This window comes from Venturia canescens, chromosome 2, assembly GCF_019457755.1.
Source record: "Venturia canescens isolate UGA chromosome 2, ASM1945775v1, whole genome shotgun sequence".
Taxonomy (NCBI): Eukaryota; Metazoa; Arthropoda; class Insecta; order Hymenoptera; family Ichneumonidae; genus Venturia; species Venturia canescens.
In genome coordinates, this window is record NC_057422.1 from 18,382,882 (window position 1) to 18,406,377 (window position 23,496).

Consider the following 23,496-nt stretch of genomic DNA (forward strand, 5'->3'; position numbering starts at 1 on the left):
GAGGCTGACAGTGCAACGGGATGAGGCAGGGAGAAGACGTTCGAATGTCGATAATCGAGCGAGATAGATATTCAAAGTCTCTCGCGTCGTTAGTGCGTCTTACTCAGCGACGTATCACAGCCTCGTGCCAACTGACGTATTTTTGTAGAACCTCGAAACTATTCCCATGGATCAGAATGCGTGAATTCGTGAGAAATACTCAAGTCAAAATAGTTTTCACGTTTATTCATTCTGATTGAGAAAATAAAATAAAACGAACCATAAGATTTAAAAGAAAAATGATTATGAGAGTAACGTGTTTTGATGAACTCTCAAAAAACAAAAATAAATTAAAGAGCCCAACGCAGTTTGAAGAAGTCCGCAAAAAGTACAGGCCATGTGACAACCGAAATTCGAACCAATTCAAGCTAACTCGAATAGAAGGGAAAAACAGAATAAAGCAAGTGTCCCAGTTCTGCAAACACGGCGGTTCGACGTAACTCCTTTGATTAATATTTTATCGTTGAATTGTTTACAGACGATTCGTATAGACAGACATGGGATGGAAGTTTGGGAGGGAAGAGGGAAAGGGAAGATTTGAATGAGGTTTATCGAGCTGGGGTTCCTGATTGCACCCTTTGTTTCACGTTCCACAGGGAAGGGACGGCTTTACCCGGCCTACAGCCTGAGCGGCAGCGAGGGCGAGGATAATTCATTGGGTGTACAACGCGGTGGTGGTGGCCGTGGCGTTGGTTATCCCCAAAATAATCACCAAACCGCTCAGTCCCAACACAATCACTACAATTCGAGTCAGCACAGCAAGCAACGAGCCTACCAGCAACAACAGCAGCAACAGCAACAACTACAACTACAGCAACAACATCCGCTCTATCACGTTCCTGGGAGCGGCGCGGGGCTGAGTGATACGCCTACTTCCGGCAACGCTTCGGACGAAACTCTTACTGACAGCGAGTTGACCAACCTTGCCAGGGACTCGACTCTTCTAGTTCATAACGGTAAGTCCGCAAGCTCTTCTTCAAGCTCTATTCAGGGATGACTTTGAAGGATGGCAGATGGAACGAGTTCTACAGGTGTTCAGTGAGCTCGAAGTCAAAGTTCCAAAGTCCTTTCATCCGCTTTTTCGTACACGGGCTGGGCCATTGTGGAATTGCAGAATCCATTTATTTTTTATAGTTAAAGAAGGATGATGACCCATTTCGTGTATCGGGTCGGCTATGACGAGCTCGACTATTGCCAATAACGTGAAATCGTGTTCCTGTATTACGCAAGTATGATGAATGAGCACGGTCCGGTTGGGCAAGGTTCTCAAAGTTCCTTGTCGGAGCTCTTCGATATCTGTAACTATACATGGATATCGGGTTGAACAAGAGCACTGCGCGTGTGTGTACACATCTACTATAGCTGGCGATACATCGCACACGTTTACTGCACGAAGAACAGGAGGAGGGTGAGGTTAGTCAACGCTTGTGCCCACACTGGGTTGTCAAGTTCAAATGACATATCGCCTGGACGGTAACGTAGGTCGGATTCTCGTGACTCCTAGCAACACTCAACCAATGCTGCGCTAGGCTCTGTCTATGTTTCACGTATGCCTACGGTCATGGCCTTTCGCTTTGCTTTCTCTGACTCTTCCAGTGTCAACACTCAAATGACATTCAAGCTGTTCCTTTCGATGGAAGAACTTGCCTCTAGAGCTGTCTCAGGATGATAGGAATCGGCATTTAAAAGAATCGTCCTTGCAGCATTTCAGGTGATTAGTATCGATCTTCAAATTGGTTCTGGAACGCAGAGTTTCTTGGGTGGAGTCTTAAGCGATGCCTCCAATGCCGAAAACAGCCCGGTAATGTAAAGACTTCTTTAAAAGCGTTTTTGTCGCAGCTCGTTATGAACGGCAGCTTATTCAGGTATAAAATCAGCACTTTTCGATGGCAAGAATAGAAATAAATGGAGGATTTAATATGAAAAAACGTTGATATCAGCGTACTGCAGAGATATTACGAGTATATACGGACGTGTCGTAATATCGCAGTGATTCGTAACTGAAAGCCTCTCTCGAATTACCCGATCAGAGATCGCGGGACCACGTAATTTCCTGGGTACGCACGTGGCTGTCTCTCCACAAACCCGTGGCTTGATTTGTGGCTCAATTTTCGAGGGATATTCAATGTGAAACTGTTCGGGCCTCCCATTCAAGAAAGAAATATAGTCGTTGAAAACAACGATGTATGGAAGATAAGAGGGCAGAGAGAGGCTTTGAATGATCAAGAAATATATTCACCCCAACGCGACCATTGGACATTTATTCGTAGTCATTCGAGAAAGGCCTTCGCCCTTATCGAGCATTGGAAATTTCTCAATCATATCGTGAATGTAAGGGGTTACTTACGTCTACAGGAAATAATAATTCGTCGCGCCCACGATGGCCATAGCTATCAACGCTTTGGTCCATTGTATTCGATCCGCACTCAATGATTTTAGCGAAATCACGCAGTGACTTTGTGGAATCTTCTTATCATCCTTCTTCCACGAGGAAAACACATCCTGCCACATTGGCCCTCATCCCAGACTCGCTTCTCCATCATCCTCATCTTCTCCTTTGTCTCACCACGATTCCGTCGAGATATATACTTCCGGGAGAAATATTCGCGATAGTCGGGAGGGAAACTAAGGGCGCGAAAGAGAGAGCAGGGGAGTATACAAGGCGAACCTTCTTCCCCTACGAGACTCCATGCTATCACGTCGTTCCATCCTGTAACTCCCGACATCATCGATCATCTCGCACTTTCTTTTGTTCCTCGAGCAAATAGCTCTTTCCCTCAGCTCCGAAGCCCGGAAAAATGAGATCACCCTGGTTCCTTCGCTGCTCATAGTTGTCAGGAAGATTCTAATCTTGTTGCAAGATCCATTCAAGATTTCTCACAACTAACTTTCATTCGCGGTTATTTAAACTCATTTATTTTGTAAGACTAATTATAACGAAGGTATCGTTAGCGGGACATGAAAACATATGATCTTTCTAAAGGCTTCACTCCTTCCAAAGCATGTGAAATGGTTGGCACTATCTAGCTTTTCCATATATAGACCAACATACGTTCAAGATCTTCATACACCGCCGAATGGTATTGTATTTGGAAGTACATGCAGGTAGACCTAGTCCCAGTCATTGAGGACAATGGTAATCAGCTACGAGGATATTCGACCCTCCGATCCTGGATGTCAAGGGTGCGTAACTGGGTGCAATTACCTTGTTGTGAATTAGCATGACAGTAGGCATCATCGTATTATCCGGTAGAGGAATAGAGACGATTGCATTATCTTTGGTCACCAGCGAGTTATGTAACTGTGACGCTTTTACTCGCTTGATGCCCAATTTTGCATCCACATTCATAGAAAGATTCTGCCATGTGAGTAATTAAGCCTTTGGCTATAACAAGCCTCCTTGCCTAAGCGCAAACGTCCTTCATCATACAGGCGAGTCTCCGAGTCGTCTGATGGCACTACCCTCCCCCCTCTCGCTCTCTCTCTCTCATTCGCTAACTTAACTAATGTTGTCATGGAGTACGCAACCGGCAAACAGGGGTGACTTAATATCAGCCCCCTCCGTTCGTACACCTCTCCGGTTGCAACCCCAAGTGCGGGCGTGACGAATTCATGGATACTGCAAAACGCCAATGTTACACGGGGCATTCGCACACGCCAATTTAATCAAACGCATGAGGGCTTTTTCGTTATGTCATTGGTCTCTAATGGAACGGAAGTAATTTCATGCAACCGCACTGCTTCCTCAGCACACTGGAATGAAAGTTTTCAACTTGTCATCATCCCCCAACCATTGTGCGAGTACATCAATGGACGTGTGTTTCTCAGCTTGAATGATCATGCAATATTCATGGAGGAAAAACGCTAGTCGTCATCCTACCGAATCGGTATCTGTGTTCAAGTGGTTCTTCGCTTCAGTGGTTAATCGACTGAAGTCAGTTATAATGTTTCAAAGATTTCCAGGTTGCTAATGATGGTAACGGTGGTAGAATTCTTATCAGAAAAGAGGGAAATCAATTTTTTTGTCCCCATCGGTTTTTGTGCGCAACCATTTCAGCGTCCCTCTATATTTTTCTTCTCCCCCAGAAAAAAACTTTCTCCATCTTATTTTAATTCATGTGCAGACCCATTCAATGCCGTTAAAAGAACTCTAGTAATACGAGTGAGGAAAGCAAGTTGTCGATTATACACTTGAGTCAGTCTGTTGGATGCTATTGGTTTCCTCCCTTGCTGCTTCCCGGGGGTTTTCTCTTCTGCGCCCAATTTGCAGCCCATCATCGCTACGGAAGAAGCAATTTCTAAGTTAAATGAAAGCCTTCTCTCTCCCGTGCTCGTCCCAGTTGTAGAGGGAAGCAAAGCAGCCCAATTGACAGGCAATCCCCCTACGCTCGGATCCTCAGCCTGACATACCTTCGAGTACCTGGGATATATAACTTCATACAGACGAGAAAGAGAAAGTATACGAAAGCTTGGAAAAGACTGCAAGAAGGTTGGTACTTTGAAATCCAAGAATAATGAGCACGGAGGATAGCTATCGATTGAAGGCAAAAAGGCGGTGGTTCAATCCGCACGATCATAAAAATATTAGCACTGCCATGTACGACCTTTGCCAAAGACGAAATTATTAACAATTATGCTTGATGATGAAGCGTTGGGTAATGGGTCATCAACATGATTTACTATTAACACTGTTTCACGTACCACCATGATAAATATGATAAATAAAAGATTCATGGAAGCCACCCACGCAGGCCAGCAGTCTCAATGCCCTCGACGGATTTCAGCCCATAGTCGGCGTCTTCATGGACACATGATCGTTCTCGACCAACCCCACTGACGGCGTTTACATTCTTCGTGCCACTAATAGCAGGTTGTTCGTAACGTGTGCTTAAAACGATATACTCGTGTGGTCTATAATGATACAACAGCAGCGCGTCGTAATGCAGAATGACTGTGGTGGATTGAACAGGCAAGAGTAAAAGCTGTAAAAGGCATCCTAGGTGTGTAAGAGGGTCTCGATTCTAACGGTAATGCCACTTGCCCAACGTACCAGTGATGTAGGAGTGTTGCTCAACATCGAAGAAATCCAAGAAAGCTCCTTCAGTGGACTCGTGGCGGTTGCTTGGTGCCATAATTACGACACGTTCAATCGAGCGGTCATTAAGATTGGTCAGGCTCCAGTAACCTTTCATAATGGCGTAGTAACCTTGAGTCTAAGACAAAAAGCTCAATATACCAACGCACCACTGGTCTCATCTTGCGCACTAGGCAAGTTCCAAATTGCAAATCCATTGATCAAAAAGATACACATTGTCAAGCGTTGATGTCATTGAAGACCAGATTTTCTAGGGTATCACCAGGAATTCTGCTTGCAAGGAATGTGGCATTAAATTAACGTGAATTTTTCGCGACGTTCCAAGTTCTTTAAGGAGATGACACGGTTCGAATTCTCACCTACTTTCAAAGTTTATCCTCACAAATTTATGACTCTTGCCCTCTGGCTATACATACATTCATCTGATTGGAGAGAAAAAGACCAGCAGATGATTACCATCTTTAAGATAACAGACAGTGGGGAAAAAAATCTTACTCAACTACCATTCGAGCCTACCGTGTTTTTTGCTTCTGGGTGGAAAAGTTGGAAGACGTTGGCTTAAGCAATAGGAATCATGTATCAACGAGAGCATGACCCTTCGTAGCTAACTCAACTGCCCTCTCTGTTATATCTAGATATAACCCTCGTACGTACCTTCTATCAACCCTCCTGTCGCCTTTTTACCAGCGCCAAAGATACGCACAACTTTCACCCCCTAAGGAAACTACCTTACGCCCGATTTTGATCCAGGCTCCCACCCTTCTACGAAAAACTTTGGCTCCGTGTTATTTTCTTTTGGGAACAGTTTTGTCCAACTTTTATTGCATCCAGTCGCTACCTTACGTAAGAATGGCAGGGAGTTTGTTTACGCTGCGCCTGATAAATTCGGAAGACCATTGGTCGATTGATGGTTCAATCATGTTTCGGTATTCAAAATCTTTTGAAAGCGATCTTTTCAGGGCACTAAAGGGAGGAAGCCAGAGTGTAAGTAGGAGTAGGAAAAATGCAACTGGAACGTCGCGTCCAAGCCCGGAGTCTTTTCTATCCACTAAACAGTCGGATAAGCTAAAAAGAGGAGACAAAGGAATCGGTCCAAGCTTGTACAGGAACAGGAATGTAATTCGTTGTGACCCGACAAAGTAAGAGGCAAAATCCTCAGTTTTGGTCACGATCTATGCAACACAAACAAACATCAGAACAAACCTCACAAGCTTTCTTCCTTTTCCTCCCTTGTATTTGTTGCTTTTTTCTTTTCTTTTTTTTTTACTTACGTGCAGGCTCCTGAAACAATTTCAATCGTCGTTAGAACTTGCAAGCCGCTTTGAAGTTCCTCGAAGGATATCTTACGCATTCCCCAGGCTCCTTGGAGATTACTATTGAGGATGAACAACTCGGGACTCTTCTGTGACTTCGCTTAAGCTCCAATTCACATACCACGACGATTCCTCTTATCCGAACCGTAAAAATTCGTTTGAGGTACGACATTCTTTTTTCGTTTTACATTTGAAGAGCAGTTTGAAAAAATTTCTAAACAGTTACGAAAAACCTTGAAAATCTTGTGCGAGAAAGAAATGATTCAAGGGATTTCTGAGAACTCAAAGATCAAAAAAATTCAATTGGACAAAAGAGCAAACGCATCAGTCTTCTGAACTGAATTTCATAAGCCGAAAATTCGAAAAATTCAAATAACAAACTAGCTCCAGCGAAGCATCAACAATTTAATTGTGTCGCAGCAGCCCTCGGTAAATATTGAAATACATTTGTCCCGGTAGTCCCAAGTCGAAGGTCCGTGTCCGTACATTCATGCAAATATTTGCTATACGAGGTCTCCAGCTTTTCATCAATCTCCGGAGACGAAACGAAGCATCGTTGTTTCTTTCTTCGAGCAGAATTATATCGATCATTACAGTTTTCTCTTTGATTAATGCTATAAGCGAGTCCAATGCCTTCGAGAGTCAGATAAATATTGAGGGACACTTACAAAGCCATTCGTTTTTTTTCTGTCGAGATATCAAAATATTTCTATATTACTTCTTACTGAATACTGTGAATTGCTGATGCAATGAAGTTTCAGTTTATATCATTCCGTAAGCTTTTCCGAAAATAAATTCGAGAATAAAAAATGAACTTTCAGTAAACTCACTCTGAAAGAATTTTAGAAGAAGGAAAAAAGGAAGAGCGGTAGACAAAGAAGTTGTATATCAATGGCGCTGATTACAATCCTGTAGAGGGTGACGTTTTCTCCAATAGGGTAGCTTGAGTCGCAAAGAGGATCAAGGGGGTTGGAAAAGAGTGCGAAGGGGAGGGAAAAGGCGGGCTGGAGAGCGCTAGTGGATTTGCAGATTCGACGGAAACGTAATGGGGAATGTTCGCGTGGGGCGAGGGGAGGAGGCGAGGAAACGTTGGAAAGTCGTCGAAGGGTCTCTGTGAATTTTACCGAGAGAACCAGAGAGTCCTAATGCGCGTTTATTACGCGAGCCAGCCGGAAACTCCAATTTACATACTCGAGGCGGCTGGAGCTTGAGAAAAAAACGATAGGTAGCCGCCCCAACAGACGACCAAGCCGAGAGCCGAGTTGCCTCATTCGATCCTGGTGAGAGGATACGATTTGCAAGGAAAAGGCACGAAAAAGAAAGAGGGGCTGAACAAAAAATGAAAAAATAGAAAAAAGAAATAAAAAAAAAAAAAAACACACGAAGGGTGAAAAGGAAAAAGTGAGTACCGAGACTTGTGTATATGTATATTTGGGGGAGGAATGAGAACTCGCTGGAGATCCCCAACGATCTAGAAGGGCTCTGAGTGGGCGAGAAACGAAAGCAAATTGCGTTATTGCCATGGCGGCAGCTATTTCGCTGGCAACTTCAAGGTCGATGAAAGAAACAGAATGAAAGAAACCAGAGAAGATGGATGGAAGAAGGGAGTGAGAAAAAGAAACAAGGAACAAAAGGACAGAGGAAATGTTTATTAGCTCTACATATAAACAGAGTTAATATCGCACCCATAAATATATAAATCATTTATTCATCCATTAATTTTGTTCTTCATTGGCAATGTTTTTTTTTTTTTTTTTATCAATGCATTTTCTTTCTTGTCACTTACTTTGTCCGCTCAATAATTTCGCGACTAAATTTTTACAATTATCAAAGTGTTCGTATAAAAAAAGTTTTGATGATGATTCATCCAGTGTCACCAGAAGCTAAAAACCATCCAAATGGTCCAAATGGAGTTAGATTAACATTCGGTCGCTGATAAGGAATTCACTTGAAAAGGTTACGACGCTAAAATTCTTGTTGTCATGTCTTTTTAAAATTGTTTTTTTTTCTTTTTTTAAATTTGTGATAATTCTGTCCATGAGAGGATGAAATAGAATCTCGTATATGAAGGGAAAGAAATTCATGACAGTAATATAAAGAAAAACGTGATAAGGAAATATAAAGGAGAAAGTAAAAATTTGAATACGCACATATGTATATAAAATTTGCGTTTATCGAGTCTCGAGGGCTAGAGCAGATTTGTTGGACTCCATAGTCGCTGGGAGGAATGAGACCCCTTCTCAACTCTATAAATCTCATGGCGGGATAATTAAACGTCGGATACCACCCTATTAGCAACACCCGCGGTGGCTTTTCCATGGAAAGGAAAAGGCGAGAAACAGAAAGAGAGGAACATAGACTAGGAGGGTGAGAGTGAGGAGGAGGGGGAGGGGGTGAGGTGAAGATTCGTCGTTCGCAACTTCCGAGCTCAGCAACAGTCGAAAGAGGGAAGGAGAGAGACAGGGAAGAGAGAGAGAGAGAGAGAGAGAGCTAAGTTCGGATGCTGCCGCTAGTTGTGGCTGGCAATTATGAATCATCAATTAATAACCGTAAATCTGTCTCTTACAACACGATAGATCGATCTCCGGTTTCAAAATTTCCCTCCGAAACTTTGTTAACACCGCCCCAGACTTCCGAAAACTTGACGTGGGCGAGTTCAATGAAAACTAACAATAAAATGCACCCAAGTAAATAAGCAAAAATATAATTAATAAGCCTTTTTTGGTCACAAGTGATCTGACCATGATTTTTAATTAAATAAAACGATAAACAATGCATCTTTGACTACAAATCAATATTCACTCCAGGAAATACCTACACGGAGAAAACGGTTTTATTTTTTATAGTGAGGAATATATTATTTTTTAAGAATTTTCAAAGTATTTAGACATAGATTACAAATAGCATAGTATTTTTTGAATTTTGCTATTTTTCGTTCCTTGAATTCTAAACAGCTTTATGTCGATAGCAAAAAATGATGCACGTGTCTACTATATTTCGTTTTGTTTTCGAGTCTCATTCATCGTGTCAGACTAGAAGTTACTAATAACTTGAAATGTATTGTAAATCACAAATTTTGACTGTCAGCATAGCAAATTCTATGATAAATACACGAATATACACCGGATACGTGTGACATTTCACCATAAATATAGTTTTTTTCAGGGTTGCCCGAGCAAACTTTACAATATAAACATTTGAAGTGGCTGAAAAGATTTTTTACTATGCTTATGAAGAAAAACACTCTTGAGTCTTTTGAATAAAAGGTATGGGTATTGATCTTTTCTACGATGGTGGATAGAACAATTCTTATTACTGCTCTTCGAATAAATGCTGCAATCCAGTACGTAGAGACTGTCCCCAAGATACTAGTACTTTCTTCTAGAATTTTCGGCCTCGTTTTCTCCGTGCATCTCTGTTTTCCGCTATGACATTGCAAGAAATTTAAAGGAACAAATCTTTCAAGCTCCACGATACAATAGACCTGGTAAACACTCATTATTTGTTTCTCGAACGGCGTTGTGCTCACTCCTAGGAAATTAGACGGTTATTTATTTTTATTGTCGATTCCTTCCAAAGCATATTCTCGAAAGTTTTATCCTATTTTCAAAAAGTTCGCAGCTGAAGGGTTCAGCAGACAACAAAGGGGGAGCCGGGGCGGGGGGGGGGGGGCGGCTGCGGCGGCATACGAGACAACGAAGACCATGGAATAATGAAAACGTATGGCGTCTCCTTCGACGCCAATCTTTCGGGCTCTCTACCCGTCCAGTCGAGTTCCCAATACAAGAGCTGAGGGCTCGTAAGAGGGCATCAAACACGCTATACACTCTCGTCCATCTCTTAAGGGTGCTTCTGTCGCAAGGTGAACGGAGTCGTAGGGGAAGGGAGGAGGGTTACCCAATTTGTCGAGCTCTTAGGAGCTTTGTCCAAGCTCTAACGTCGAGCTGCTGCAAAGCCGAAGTAACCATACACACAGTGACAATTACCAGCGTCGTGATTCTCGCCCGTTCCTTCATAGTCGTCAACGTGACTTACGGGATCGTGGAGATTCGGCTTTTACGAACAATCACCGTTTTACCATTTCCAGCACAGAATCTGCTGCCCTTCACTTTCGATCTGTTCTCTCAATTAACGATCATGAAGATAATTTTTATCAACTCTTAGACATTATTTCATAGAAATCTATAACTCGTTATTGAATAACAATCAATGAAATTAAAATTCAAGACCGTACTGTAATTGCAACGTCGGTATACCGCTCAAGAAGAAGCGTGGAGGTCACGTTGTGACGGCAACTCTAAAGTTTCAAGCCCGACGAACAATGCCAAGTCGAATCGATTTCCTTAGGGACAATGCCACTGTGTCTTTCCATACTTTTCGAGCACATATACCCGCAGAACTCAGAGTCAACAAAAGACATTCATTCTTGGAGGTAGAAAAATGTTCTATACAGATACCAAGTTATTGACCACTGGGGTGAAAAAAAAAAAAACAAAGATTTCCATTAAAACTCTCAGGAACGTAGTTTTCGAGAAGCATTCACAGAAAACACATTTACACGAGAAAATTAATCCCTTCTTCCAGTGTTCTTAGGCTTAGACCCAGTCGATTCTTTCGAAAAAAAACAGTTCAGTTCCTGTCTGCGCCGCTAGATGGCGAGGGCACATTACAGTTCTCGCGAACGAGCTACCGCGTTCGGGGCTCTATATAGAGAAGTGAATGGCACATTTCCGAGCGCATAACGGGCCAAGCACAAGCACACGTGTGCGAATATTTTTTTCAAACACACATCCACATACTTAAGAATCACCACTATCCCTAGTTCATTCATGTCCCATGGGTGCCATAAAGCTCAAGATAATTCAAAGCACTGCCAACGATGTGAAGAGAAAGCGTCGGAGAGACGTCATGATCTACGATTTTCTTCGTTCTTTACCAACACATGTTGTCCCTTATATTTCGTAACTACTCTCTCGGCCAAATTTCCTGGACTCTTTCGCCTCATTCAGAACACGTATGAGAGTACAAATCGTCCCGGATGATCGGGAGAAAGGGACGCGGCTGGCTGTCGGTTCTCCTTACGGGGATCCGGGAAAAGCTCGTTCCTGGCGAAAAGGGAATGGACTTTCTCGACGTACGCCAACGCAATATGGGGGAGAAAGTGAAAGAGCAAAGCTAAAACAGAGTACTTCGTGTGTGTGTTTTTTTTTCGCAGAGCATGCACGTACCACGTGCCGTCCAATCTGGAAATCTCTTTTAGCCATCTTTGCGTCGCTTTTTTTGTACCCTTTGCTATAGGAATGTTGCCTTTTCCCCGTCCTATCGATATCAAATTCGGCAAATGTCATTATTACATGGGAAATCCATGGGCAGCTTCGATTTTTTTCCTCTAAATTGATTCTCTTCCTGCACGGAGTAGTTTGTCGATCGTTGCTTAATTAATCATTGAAAAACATTTTAATGACAATTTTTTACTACTCCAGACACTCAGATTATTTCAAAGTCATGTACTTCTACCTTTCTCGCTCTGTTGTACGCAGCGTAATACATCTGAAGATATTAAAATAGTGCCGTTTAATTAAAGTCCGTAGCGAGTCGTCCGCGTCGCCCCCGTCGAGCGTAATAAACTGTTGTGTAATCTACACGGGGCCATCTCTCCCTCGTTCCATCTCTTCTCCCCTCATCTCTCTGGCTTTCTCTCTCTCTCTCTCTCTCTCTCTCTCTCTGTGCCAATGTTTGCACGCACCATGGAACCTCTTCTGTAAACGTGCGGTTTGTTTTGCCCGCTTCAAGTACATACACGTGAATTCTGTTCGTCTGGTTGATACATACGAAAGTCTATGATGAGTTTGTTGTTTGGGTGGGGCTCTGTGTTGCTATTGCGCGCCTGCTATGTAAATTGTACCCTCATTTTACGTTCTATTTTATCAACGGCATTCGGCCTGTCCATAAACCATTTTGAAAAAAGCCTCGAATTGAATAGCCATTGCGTAGCGAACGATGCCATCATTGTCCCGGAATATATCAATTCCAGGTGGTCACACGATCAACTTCAGCTAAAATACATTTGACAGATAATCGTATGAAATTTCAACGTTAATTAAACGTCAAAACAGTTTAGTTCGCTGAGTCTCCACCAGATGGCTGAGGTGGCTGAGGTTCTCGTGCGCGATGCCTCATGCTCTTGGCTCTTTATAAAGAGCAGTTCACGGAGGCGAAAAATTAGTGAACTGAACGGCCAATTTGGCCAATTTACAGTGGACGAATATAGCGGTTTTCACTCGAATGTAACTCCTCACAAAATGAAACTATTTAAAGGTTGGTCACGCAGTGGAAGCTGTTGGGAGAATTTTAAAGGTACATGTGAATACGTTCGAAGGGTTTTCTCGTGAAAACTTTTCCGTAACGAATAAGCAACAAATTTAAGTTACAAAAATCCTCTGCGATCAATAATTCGCACAGTATAAACTCAATTTTCGATGGTATTCTGAGGACCGTAATTATTGCAGAGCGAACTTCATCGTAGATTTAATCCCAGGAAAGCCGTTTAATGCGACGACTGCACGAACACGTTTGGAGTCTTCCGTAACATTACAGATCGTATCGTAATGAAGCGTAAATAGAAAATATTTTCTAGAGCGATACACAAATCTATCGGTTAGACATGCTTAGCAATTAATTTAATCTGTGTGGGCTGGATTACGTGCTGTTGCTGATAGAAATTGTGGAACTTGACTCGATGTAAGCACGTATGTAGGCATTCCAATCTATTCGTATGAATGAGTAAAGGCAATTAACGTGCTCAGGATTCTCCAGAATTAAATAGCTCCGCTTCTCGTGAACGGAAGACGCAGCGCGAGAGCGTATTCTCCGAACAAAATCGAGAAATTCGAGCATGAGTCGTGGATGGAAAGGAAGACAGAAGAGTGAAAGAGAGCGATGCAAAGAGTGAAACTCCCATCCACCCGCCTAGGGTAAATTGGGTCGGGGAATTTACATTTCCATCTGGCCGGAATAAATGGATCCTCGTTACCTGAGGACCCGGAGGAACTCATCGAAATCTTCGCCTCCCCTTCCACACCCCCCGCATTTTCTCATAGTTTACAATACATCGCAAGTACCATTTACGAGCTTTATCCTCGTTCTCCATCTTTGTTCCCCTACTTACGAGTTATACAGTTCGCCCCCCTGCCCACTTATATACTCGTCTCGTCAATGTTACTAGCCAGGAATGAGGCTAAATGCTCCCTCTTACTGGGACAGCAATGAAAGAAATTGATCAAAAATAAGCTATACGTTATTAATATCAGGCTTCCCAGCCCTGACAAAATTTACTGCCTATTGGCATAAATGTACGTGTAATTCTAGTTCACCTAGCCATTTGTAAATTTCTACTCTAAAATTACTGGTTCTTAGTTCCCCAACTATATTACGACCCGAGTTCTATCAAATGCGCTGCTTTCCCAAACATATCTCTTCTGTAAGAACCGAGTGAATTATTCACGACAGTTCGATCGAAATACAATTTAATAATTCGCTATGGCTGGAACAATAGGATAACTGTAAATTTGAAAATGAATTATTCAATAAATGCGATCGAATAATTCAGCCTATTTGGGAAACCCTAATAATAAGATCGAAGCGATTCAAACTTCTTAAATTTTTGAAACTTTCGTACATCAGGAATTATCAACCGTAAGCTTGGAACTTTTTTTTTTGACAGTACAGCGGGGTATGTTATGAACAGGGAATCAAAAAAATTCAGTATTCCCTCTACAGATTCGTCTCCATCAAAATGATTACGTGATTAGTAAATTGTTCGACCAAAAATAGCAAGTGCCCCCTTATCATTGATTAACTGAGTCGGCAAATATTGATCGTGACATATTCGCATGGTTTTTGTGCATATCCTCGAAGTAAATTTACAAAATGAATGTCTCCGTTTAGATATTTGTACTCGCATCAACGTCATTTCTATTTCAAACATACTTCACTTGAATCCTGCACTAATACATTGGAAAATATCGAAGTTCGTTTATATCTCGATTCAGATACATGTACCCTCAATGTCAATGTCCATTAGTCTAAAGACTATTGGGAATTAAATATTATCGAGTACATTGTACCATTATTTCGACAGAAAAATAAATGTCCTCGAACAGACAAGTGATACTGACAAAAAACCTATTTTCACTCACTGTCAGAACATTTTCTGTAATAATTAAAAGCAAAAATGTAGTGCCTCCAATGAGTATAGATTAGGAATAAAAAGATCTCGAGAATAATCATATTCGAATAACTAAGATGGGAGGAGCTCACGCTGGATTTTTTAAAACTCGGCTCACAGCTACTACCGCGTCTCTTGACGTAGAATTAAGGTATTCTGCAGTAGACACACATATTTTCGATAAATACGAGGATACACCGTAAAGCATGAAGTTTATAAAAAGGTACGATTGGAGAACTCCATAAGGAAGTTACCTCGCCATATTTGCCGCTATTAGTTTACGAATCTTTTGGAAGAAAAATTTCAATCTACACAAAGAAAACGGATTCGTACTGGATATATTATGTTTCAAGAATTTTCAAAGAATTTAGTCACCGATTACAAAGAGCATAGTATTTTTTGAATTTTGCTAATTTTCGTCCCTTGAACTCTAAACAGCTTTATGTCGATAGCAAAAAGTGATGCACGTGACAACCATATTTCATTTTGTTTTCGAGTCTCATTCGTCGTGTCAGACTAGCACTTACTCATAAGTGGAAACATATTGTCAATTACAAATTTTGACTGTCAGCATAGTAAATTCTATGACAAATACACGAATATACACCGGATACGTGTGACATTTCACCATAAATATAGTTTTTTTCAGGGTTGCCCGAGCAAACTTTACAATATAAACATTTGAAGTGACTGAAAAGATTTTTTACTATGCTTATAGAGAAAAACATCCTTGAGTCTTTTGAATAAAAGCTATGAGTATTGGTCTTTTTACTATGGTGGATAGAACAATTCTTATTACTGCTCTTCGAATAAATGCTGCAATCCAGTACGTAGAGACCGTCCCCAAGATCTATATTCCAAGTACTTTCCTTTAGAATTTCCGGCCTCATTATCTTCGTGCATGCAGTAGATCAAAGGTTACAAACGAATGATTGTTGTAACGAAAAAAAGAAAAATTAATAAGAGGAAAATAAATTCCGATACTCTACAATAAATCGAAACGGAATGATTAATCATTAAGAAAAGTTTTTCCGGGCTCGCTTTATCGAATGATCTTTACGAAATGACAAAAATAGTATTATGGCTGTACTAAAAACACCGAGGCAACGATAATATCACGCAATAACCAGTTGAAGACTGGAGTTCATTAATTACGTAAAGACTCGCCCTTTTGTAAGGATCCGATTGGGGCAACGTCCATGCGAAAGCCGGAACCGGATGTTTCTGTCGTCAGCGGTTGTACCCTCCCTGAGCTTCAGTTATGCGGCCCTATCAAGCTGAGGAGGGTTAAGGATATGAAGTGAGAGAAAGGAGAAGAGGCAGTTTGATATCGTGTGCAGGTATCTGAACACTCTAAAAGCTCACATCGCACCGCACAGCGTATGCGATGTGCTCGTGCTCGGACCGTGACTCAGCGATCCTCGCATCGCTTTAACCGTTTGAAATTGTTCCCCGGCAACATTTAGTTCAGCTTCTCATGCTTAAAATTCAGCATACATAGATATGAGCTCTTACATACCTGCGAATTAGCTCCAATAGCTTTCATGGAATTACCGAGGGCGTATGCGTTAGTGCGAGAGAGATGAAGGATCGCGTGCATGTCAGCAAACGTACGAACACGAGTTCTCATTTTGACCACGCAGGGAAACATTGACGTGTGTACCTACGTTTGCCTCACCTTTCATCAATACCACGACCCATTTTCTCCTCTAATTTACCTAGATTTTTTAATTCACTCATTTACTCATACACCAATGTATTCATTCGTAAAAAATGTAGGCTCAAAGGAATCGAGAAAAAAAGTCATTGACCGCAGAGCACGAAAGTCATTTTCCCATATTTCGTGCAAGGTCACGGTGTGCTGATGCGTTTACGGGGATGTTAAAGGCGAAACAACGATTCTGACACCTGGTCGTGACAGTCGTCACGTGCACGCACGATCTCGGGATCCCCCTGTGGCTGACCCTCGACCCTTCATGCGTGTACCGATACGCTTCTGGCTACATTGAGAATTATCGTTTCTCATCGTTAACTCAGTATGCTGCGATTGTTATCAAGCATAAACGCAGTCGTTTCGCTTGATACTCCATTCCTCCCCTACCGTTTTCCTCCTCGTTTACCAAGAGCGTTGTTTGCGATAGTGAAAATGACCTTAAGGCAGAAAGTGACCTTTGACAGGAGGGAAACGTTTGTCGATCCAATTCATCCATCAGGAATTACCGCTTCGAAGAAACGAAATGCCAATCAAAGTGTCAATCTCTATCGACTAACGAGTGCTCCTATGACCTTGGCTACTCGTTGATACATTTCTGAAATAAACTGAATCTGGACAATTGCTTTCTCTAGCCTCGTCCCGGATTATCTCACAAAAAGTAACTTTTTAAACGGCCGCCTGATGACGGCCGATCCTAGAAAGGCAGACTTCACTTCCGCGACGTCACGTGAGAAGGAGCAAGGGCTTTGGGTAAAGGGGTTTACCGCATGACGCCTTGCGGCAGTATCGTTCTCGTCTTTACCAGGACGCTCGCTATATCGTATCCACTTGACAGGATTCCTTGGTCCATCGAAACCTCTCTGGCTTTGTCAAGCTGCTGCTGTGTATCAAACGCTTCTTTGATGGTTTATGGCGCGCCAAGTTTGTGCAACCGTCCGACTAGCAGCGTCGCCCAAAGACTACGACGGGGTCGAAGATGGTCCCTTACGACGAGAGCCCCCGAGGCCTTGCCCGGAATGTCTTCGAGGGTGAGCTTAAGCATGCGGAAGTAACACCCCGTTTAAGTGTGGTGCACACACCATCCTGCAGATTCCGTGCCTCTTAGGTAACCCTTTCATTCCTCTCTTAAGGGGTGTTTAAAGCGACCATAAAAACCTACGGAAAGTCATCAGTTCTCGGTCTTCTGCTTGGGGGAAAAAAAATACGATTTTATACTTCACGTTCAAGTACTTCAGGGTCTTTCATTGACTGCTCTCATAAACAATGCTTTTAGCTCTATAGTTTTGGAATTCCAATCATTTTTCGAATCAATTCGAGCTCCCACGAATACTGGAGGATGATAAATTTCATTGAGGGCTCACTTCAAAATGAACTGATGGAAATTTGCTAGAGTTTTTATCTGGGATCGTTGAAACCTTATTTCTTTATCGGGATCTGTTATTCTTACGGGAATTCAGGGATTTCGATTTCGTGAGTGCTTTCCCGGAGTTATATCCACGTGAATTATAAATCGCACTTCAAAACGACCGTGGGATAGCATACTTTATCTCCATTAAGGTGTATTTATTTAGCTGTCTATCGCTATTTTCTTGCTTCTCGTAACTCCCTAACCACGTAATGTCTCGGGGATCGAAGAATTATTCCCTAAAGATTCACGCGCTTTCTCGAATCGACGATCGGATTCGTGCTATACCAAACTCTTTCAATGAGTGATTTTCAACTTTTTTTTCTTGAGATCGATATCCAAAAGTATCCAAAGAGTTTGCGCTGATCAACGAATTGTAAAAAGACAAATGTCTACATCTTTCCCAACTGTGTATACAGACGTCGAGTTATTAATCTTGCAGGCCTTCTTCGAAGCTACTGTCGAGCACACACACTGTGGACTAGAAAAAATTCATTTACTTCGTACACGGAGAAAACGAGGCCGAAAATTCTAGAGGAAAGTACTAATTGTAAGAATATAGTATCTCGGGGACAGTATATACATACGTACTGGATTACAGCCTTAATTCAAAGAGCAGTAATAAGAATTCACCATAGTTTTATTGACTGTAGAAAAAATACCAATACCCATACCTCTTATTCAAAAGACTCAAGAGTGTTTTTCTTTATAAGCATAGTAAAAAACTTTTTCAGTCACTTCAAATGTTTATATTGTAAAGTATGCTCGGGCAACCCTGAAAAAAACTGTATGTATGGTAAAATGTCACACGTGTTCGGTGTACTATCGTCTATTTATCATAGAATTTGCTATGCTGATTGTCAAAATTTGTGATTTACAATACATTTCTAGTTATTAGTAAGTTCTAGTCTGACACGATGAATGAGACTCGAAAACAAAACGAAATATAGTTGTTGGGTGCATCACTTTTTGCTATTGACATAAAGCTGTTTAGAATTGAAGGGACGAAAAATGGCAAAATTAAAAAAATACTATGCTGTTTGTAATCGGTACCTAAGTACTTTGAAAATTCTTGAAAAATAATATATTCCTCACTATATGAAACGAACCGGTTTTCTCTGTGTATCTGATCACCGGATTCGATTAGCTTATCCAAATAATTCGTATCGTTGATGAGCAATTAAATACTCGGATGAGTGAATGCTTTTCTGTAAAATTTTGCGATTTCTAAGTGGGTTATGAGTTCAAGGAAATTCGTTGAACGATATGACATTCCTAGAAATCCGAAAGGACAAATTTAGCAAAAGGACAGGTTCGATTCTGACTTGAATTAGATTCGAGTTATACGATAAAGGATGCGAAGCGAAAGCGCCAAAGGAAGAGAACAAAAAACTTGTATCGAAGATTGGGCAAGAGAAAAAGGATTGAAGGAAGAAATACTGCCACTTAGGCTCGCTCTACGAGCATGGAATATCCACACAAATACTGATCTCGAATGTTACACATCTGGTGATGTTGGATGCTGAGGGATCGGCACCTTTGAGCATGATGTGGGGTCTGAGGCGCCCTGCGGAGCACCCCCGTAGTTCTCAAGTGTACCGGGAATGACAACAAATCGAGAAACACATAACATCCACTCCTCCTACTCCGTCTAGATCCTCCTAACCAAAGTAGAAAAAAGGGATAAAAAGGGCAAAGTAAAGGAGGGACGCACCAGGAGGGTATCGAATAGCGGATCGTTAAGAAATTCTTGAAAACATATTCCCGCAAGTACGATTGACAGAAGGGCGTGGAACTCAAATCCTCCCATCGTTATGGGGCAAAATCTCGACGGAGGAAAATGATACAGCCATTTATCATAATTTGTCATGAAAAGATATTAAAAATTAGACTCGACATGAAAATTCGAAACGTGCACACGTACTGCGATCGCATTTTCTTCACTTTCGATTAGACTAGAAATATTTATACGTTACCCATTAGTGACTCATGAATCTCGAACAGCAAGACGTGAAAAAAAAATATAAATATCTTTGATTGAAAATTTACTGTGTATATCAAAATTCAAGTTCCTTATTAATTCATATCGAATTTAATGGAAAGGTTTATTTTGGTAAGAGTGACGGTACAAACTTCCATGGCTATCGAATATCCAGATTAATTAATTCCTGCATTTCCGAGATCTCTTGTCGTTAAGTGGCTGTGCCAAAAATTCACACGGCATCTCACGACTCCGTTTGGTTAAATTTGACAATTGACATCTCCACGTATAATCGATTAATGGGTATGTATTTATGGATGATACTGCGCTGGGTTTTCTACGTTGCACAGAATTACAGATATCGGTTGTGGATGTCTGTAATAATTGTATCCAATGAATACAGGGTTTTGGGATAACTGGAAGGTGAGGATCCCCCCGTCCCAATCCATTCAGCATCAAAGCAACAAATTTAATCGCGTCGAACATGACATTTGACCCAATTCAAGTGGAAATGAGAAACCTTTATTAAAAATTTTATAACCGAATACACAAAACGTATTTATATTGAATTTCCTATTTTTTCCTCGGAAGTATCTCAATAATGGAAACATTTCATTTATTCATAGAAGCTGACGGGTAGCTTACGAGATGCAAGCAATCTCGTAATAGAAAAGCGATTATATTGAGCCAAACTTTTCGAAAAAAAATGAATATTTTTCTACATAAAATTTTGTTAATAAAAACAATAAATATTTATAAAAAAAATGTGTATACATAAAATGTTTCGTGAAAGAGAGTGAAATCGTAGGATGTAGCGTGTCCACTGTAAGGTTGAATGACAATTACAATCTGTTCGAAAAATCTGAAACAATAACAAGCTCGTTGTGAAAACAACGAACGAAAAGACGAGAGCGAGATGAAGCTTTTGATTGAACTTTTTTTGATCCCGTTTTCAGTCTCTCAGAACGAGCGAAAAAGTGAAGAAACTCTTTGTCACGGGAGAGAAAAAAAGTGAGGAAAAGAGAGGCCTAAAGGCGAGAAGCGTTATGATTTTGACCGAGATAATTGTCAGTACGATAACGAGAGCAGGTGAAACGAAAAGAAAGGGTTGTGGACAGAAACAAAAGGGAAAATGAAGCCTGAGAAAAAAGGGTGTAAAGGTTCAAGCAGACACCAAGGGATGTGTGTTTGTGTGTATGGATGTTTGTGGAACAAATTTCCTCTCTCCCTCGCTCACTCTTTTCTCACTTCCGGTACACACGAAAAAAACACATACACACACACAATATGCTGACCTCATCTTCTTGCGGGCTTCTCGTTACGACCGAGTAAATTTTTCAAGGCGAGGCCTCCCCCGTTGAATAGACTTGGCTGGGCTGACTGGACAAGCCCAGTGCACTGTTAGCCGAGATACGAGCGGAGTTTTTCCTCCTTCACATTTTCATTTTTTTTGTAGCGAAATTCATAGAGCGATGAGGCAAGCTCAGGATACTGAAAGGCATATATTTACCGAAAAAAAAGTTTATATGCATAGTGGATGCAGTCACTTGACACACATTCTTTTGAAAAAACTTTGTCTGGACCACCTCAGAATTATACATCGAGCTGGTACCCGAGCCTACAGTTCACGAGATCCACTTGCTCTTTCATGGCGACGCATCGTCCATTTTTTCGCCCGCAATTTTTCTCATCCATTCTCTTTTTCATTTACAAAACTAATTATTATTTAATTCTTATCAATTTATTTTTAGAAATAATACTAAAAAATTCAGGTCTTGATAATTGTGTCTAAAAATTCAGCGCATTTTGATTTTATTCCTTATACTATGGTTGGATTTATTCGTGGGAATAAAAAAACAACTGAATGCACACTTAAAATTCTGTTTTATTATGGATGCCAATTTTGTGGACACTAGAAAATTTCCACTGGGACTATAGCATTGGAGAAATTGTTTTTTTTTTTATAAAGGATTCAATTCTGTGCTGACAACCAATCTCCAAAATTCACGACGTTGTACTGGGTCTCGCATTGCCTACATGCCATGAAATATAAATTAGTAATGCTCGTTGATGGATGCCTTTTATAAACTAAATGATTGAATACTAAAACGAAATATATTTTCTACTCACACTCCATTCGGACAATTCCGTGGCTCCAAACAGGAACGACGACGAGCAGCGAAGGAGCTTTTGAAGGCGTCCGGACGAGGCAATGTATTCAATAAACAATTGCCAAAGTGATAGTTACAAATACACGACTGTAACCTCCAGTCGCCGTTGTTAGTTACACCAAACTTTGAGCTTTTCGGCTCAATGGTGATATTGCAATGGTAAGAAGTCGTGCAACATTCTGCAGGTGCTTGAGGATACTCCGGGTTTCCCGCTTCCACATCGCACCAGGAACTTTGATCTGACAATAAAAACAAAACTGATCAATTTTCTCCTCCACGATTTATTTGGTTCCATCAATTTTATGAGTATTCGTATTAGTGCATTTGGCACAAATTTTTTAAATATTTTTCAACGATTGGTAACCAGATTTATTTTTGGGTTTTAGAACCTGCGATTGAGTGTGCAGTCAGTTTGTCGATCTCTAAGGTTAAACAGCCTCGAGCAAAATCAGACTTTAGATAAGTGCCAGTTTAGCTGTACATCAGCTTGAACATTTAACACAGAGCGGAAGGCAGTACCTCCGGCCTCAATCGCAGCGAAAAGTCAATAAAAATGAAGCGCCCTTAAAGGGCCAGATATTCCGCATGGCATTTTGTAGGATTTATCAGAAACGGGAATGGTGAAGTAGGCAAAAAGTGAAGTTGAAATAGTAGGAAGGGTTTGTAAAAATCCGAAAAAGTTTACGCAAACATGGTGATAATTGAAAAAATAAAATAAAGAGGTTTGAAAAATATTATTAATTACCTGAGTCACACCAGATAGTGCTGGGAAGAACGCAAAGAATTGCGACAGTCAAGCCAAATGCGTACATCTTGATGACCAAATCGAACTGACAGAGTTGAATGAAATTTCAACGAAATCTACGACTATTTATACATCTCAATAGTTATCGATTATTCCATCAATCCTTTCTTCAAAACACCTGTTTAATCATTGAGTAGATACACGATTTATATCTTATTATAACTTAATTTCATTGAAGTATGTTAATTTAGTTTAAACATGAGTCCAAGTAACAAAGCTTTCAGTTGAAACTAGAAAGCATAATAGTAAATAGTCTGATCGGATGAAATATGAAATTATTCTGATTGCTCCTATTCAAGGATGAATATAAAACATTTGTCTTGACATCGTTATCATGGAGAAATCCACATTAGGCGTATTGTTATCTCATGTTCACAGAATGTAAAATATTTGTGAATAATCAGTGATCAATTCACTGATAAAAATAATAATAATTTTCTTTTAAGTAATTCAATAAAATAATTATATTTATATATAATTTAATTAAATTAATTAATAAAAATAAATAATTAAATTAAATAAATAGCAAATGAAAATTAAATTGGTTAAAAAAAATTAAAAAATCAAATGATTAAAAATAAAAAAATAAATGGGAATATCCATTATTCATTTATAATCTTTTTGTTTAGAGTCTGTAGAGGAGCCATAGGAAAATTAAATGAAGAAAATAAAACAGTGCTATCATAATGGGAAGATGAGAAGCCATCAAATTTACGGTCTTATTCAATGCTGCCGATATTGCCGTT

The 23,496-nt window shown here is 40.7% G+C and overlaps 2 protein-coding genes across 2 annotated transcripts in view; one reads left to right on the forward strand and one right to left on the reverse strand.

The window, feature by feature from the left end:
- Ten-m (teneurin transmembrane protein Ten-m) overlaps positions 1-23,496 on the forward strand; it is a 366,438-nt gene that overhangs the window by 155,780 nt on the left and 187,162 nt on the right. Inside the window, exon 3 of the mRNA XM_043410995.1 lies at positions 636-995. Within this exon, the coding sequence (XP_043266930.1) occupies positions 636-995 (360 nt within the window). The remainder of the gene's footprint in view (positions 1-635; positions 996-23,496) is intronic.
- On the reverse strand, positions 21,673-22,808 carry LOC122405927 (uncharacterized). The gene is made up of 3 exons (XM_043411007.1): positions 22,691-22,808; positions 21,905-22,184; positions 21,673-21,807 (listed from the first exon to the last, which is right to left on the reverse strand). The coding sequence occupies exons 1-3, from the start codon at positions 22,755-22,757 to the stop codon at positions 21,747-21,749; spliced, it is 408 nt and encodes a 135-aa protein (XP_043266942.1). The 5' UTR covers positions 22,758-22,808; the 3' UTR covers positions 21,673-21,746.

What these genes read in the sequence shown, in the direction of transcription:
- LOC122405927 (XM_043411007.1), bottom strand. Translation starts at nt 22,757, where the DNA reads ATGTACGCATTTGGCTTGACTGTCGCAATTCTTTGCGTTCTTCCCAGC. An exon ending in CACTATCTGGTGTGACTCAG is followed by an intron (nt 22,185 to 22,690) that starts GTAATTAATAAT and finishes TTTTATTGTCAG; the next exon opens with ATCAAAGTTCCTGGTGCGAT. An exon ending in CGGAATTGTCCGAATGGAGT is followed by an intron (nt 21,808 to 21,904) that starts GTGAGTAGAAAA and finishes CATGGCATGTAG; the next exon opens with GCAATGCGAGACCCAGTACA.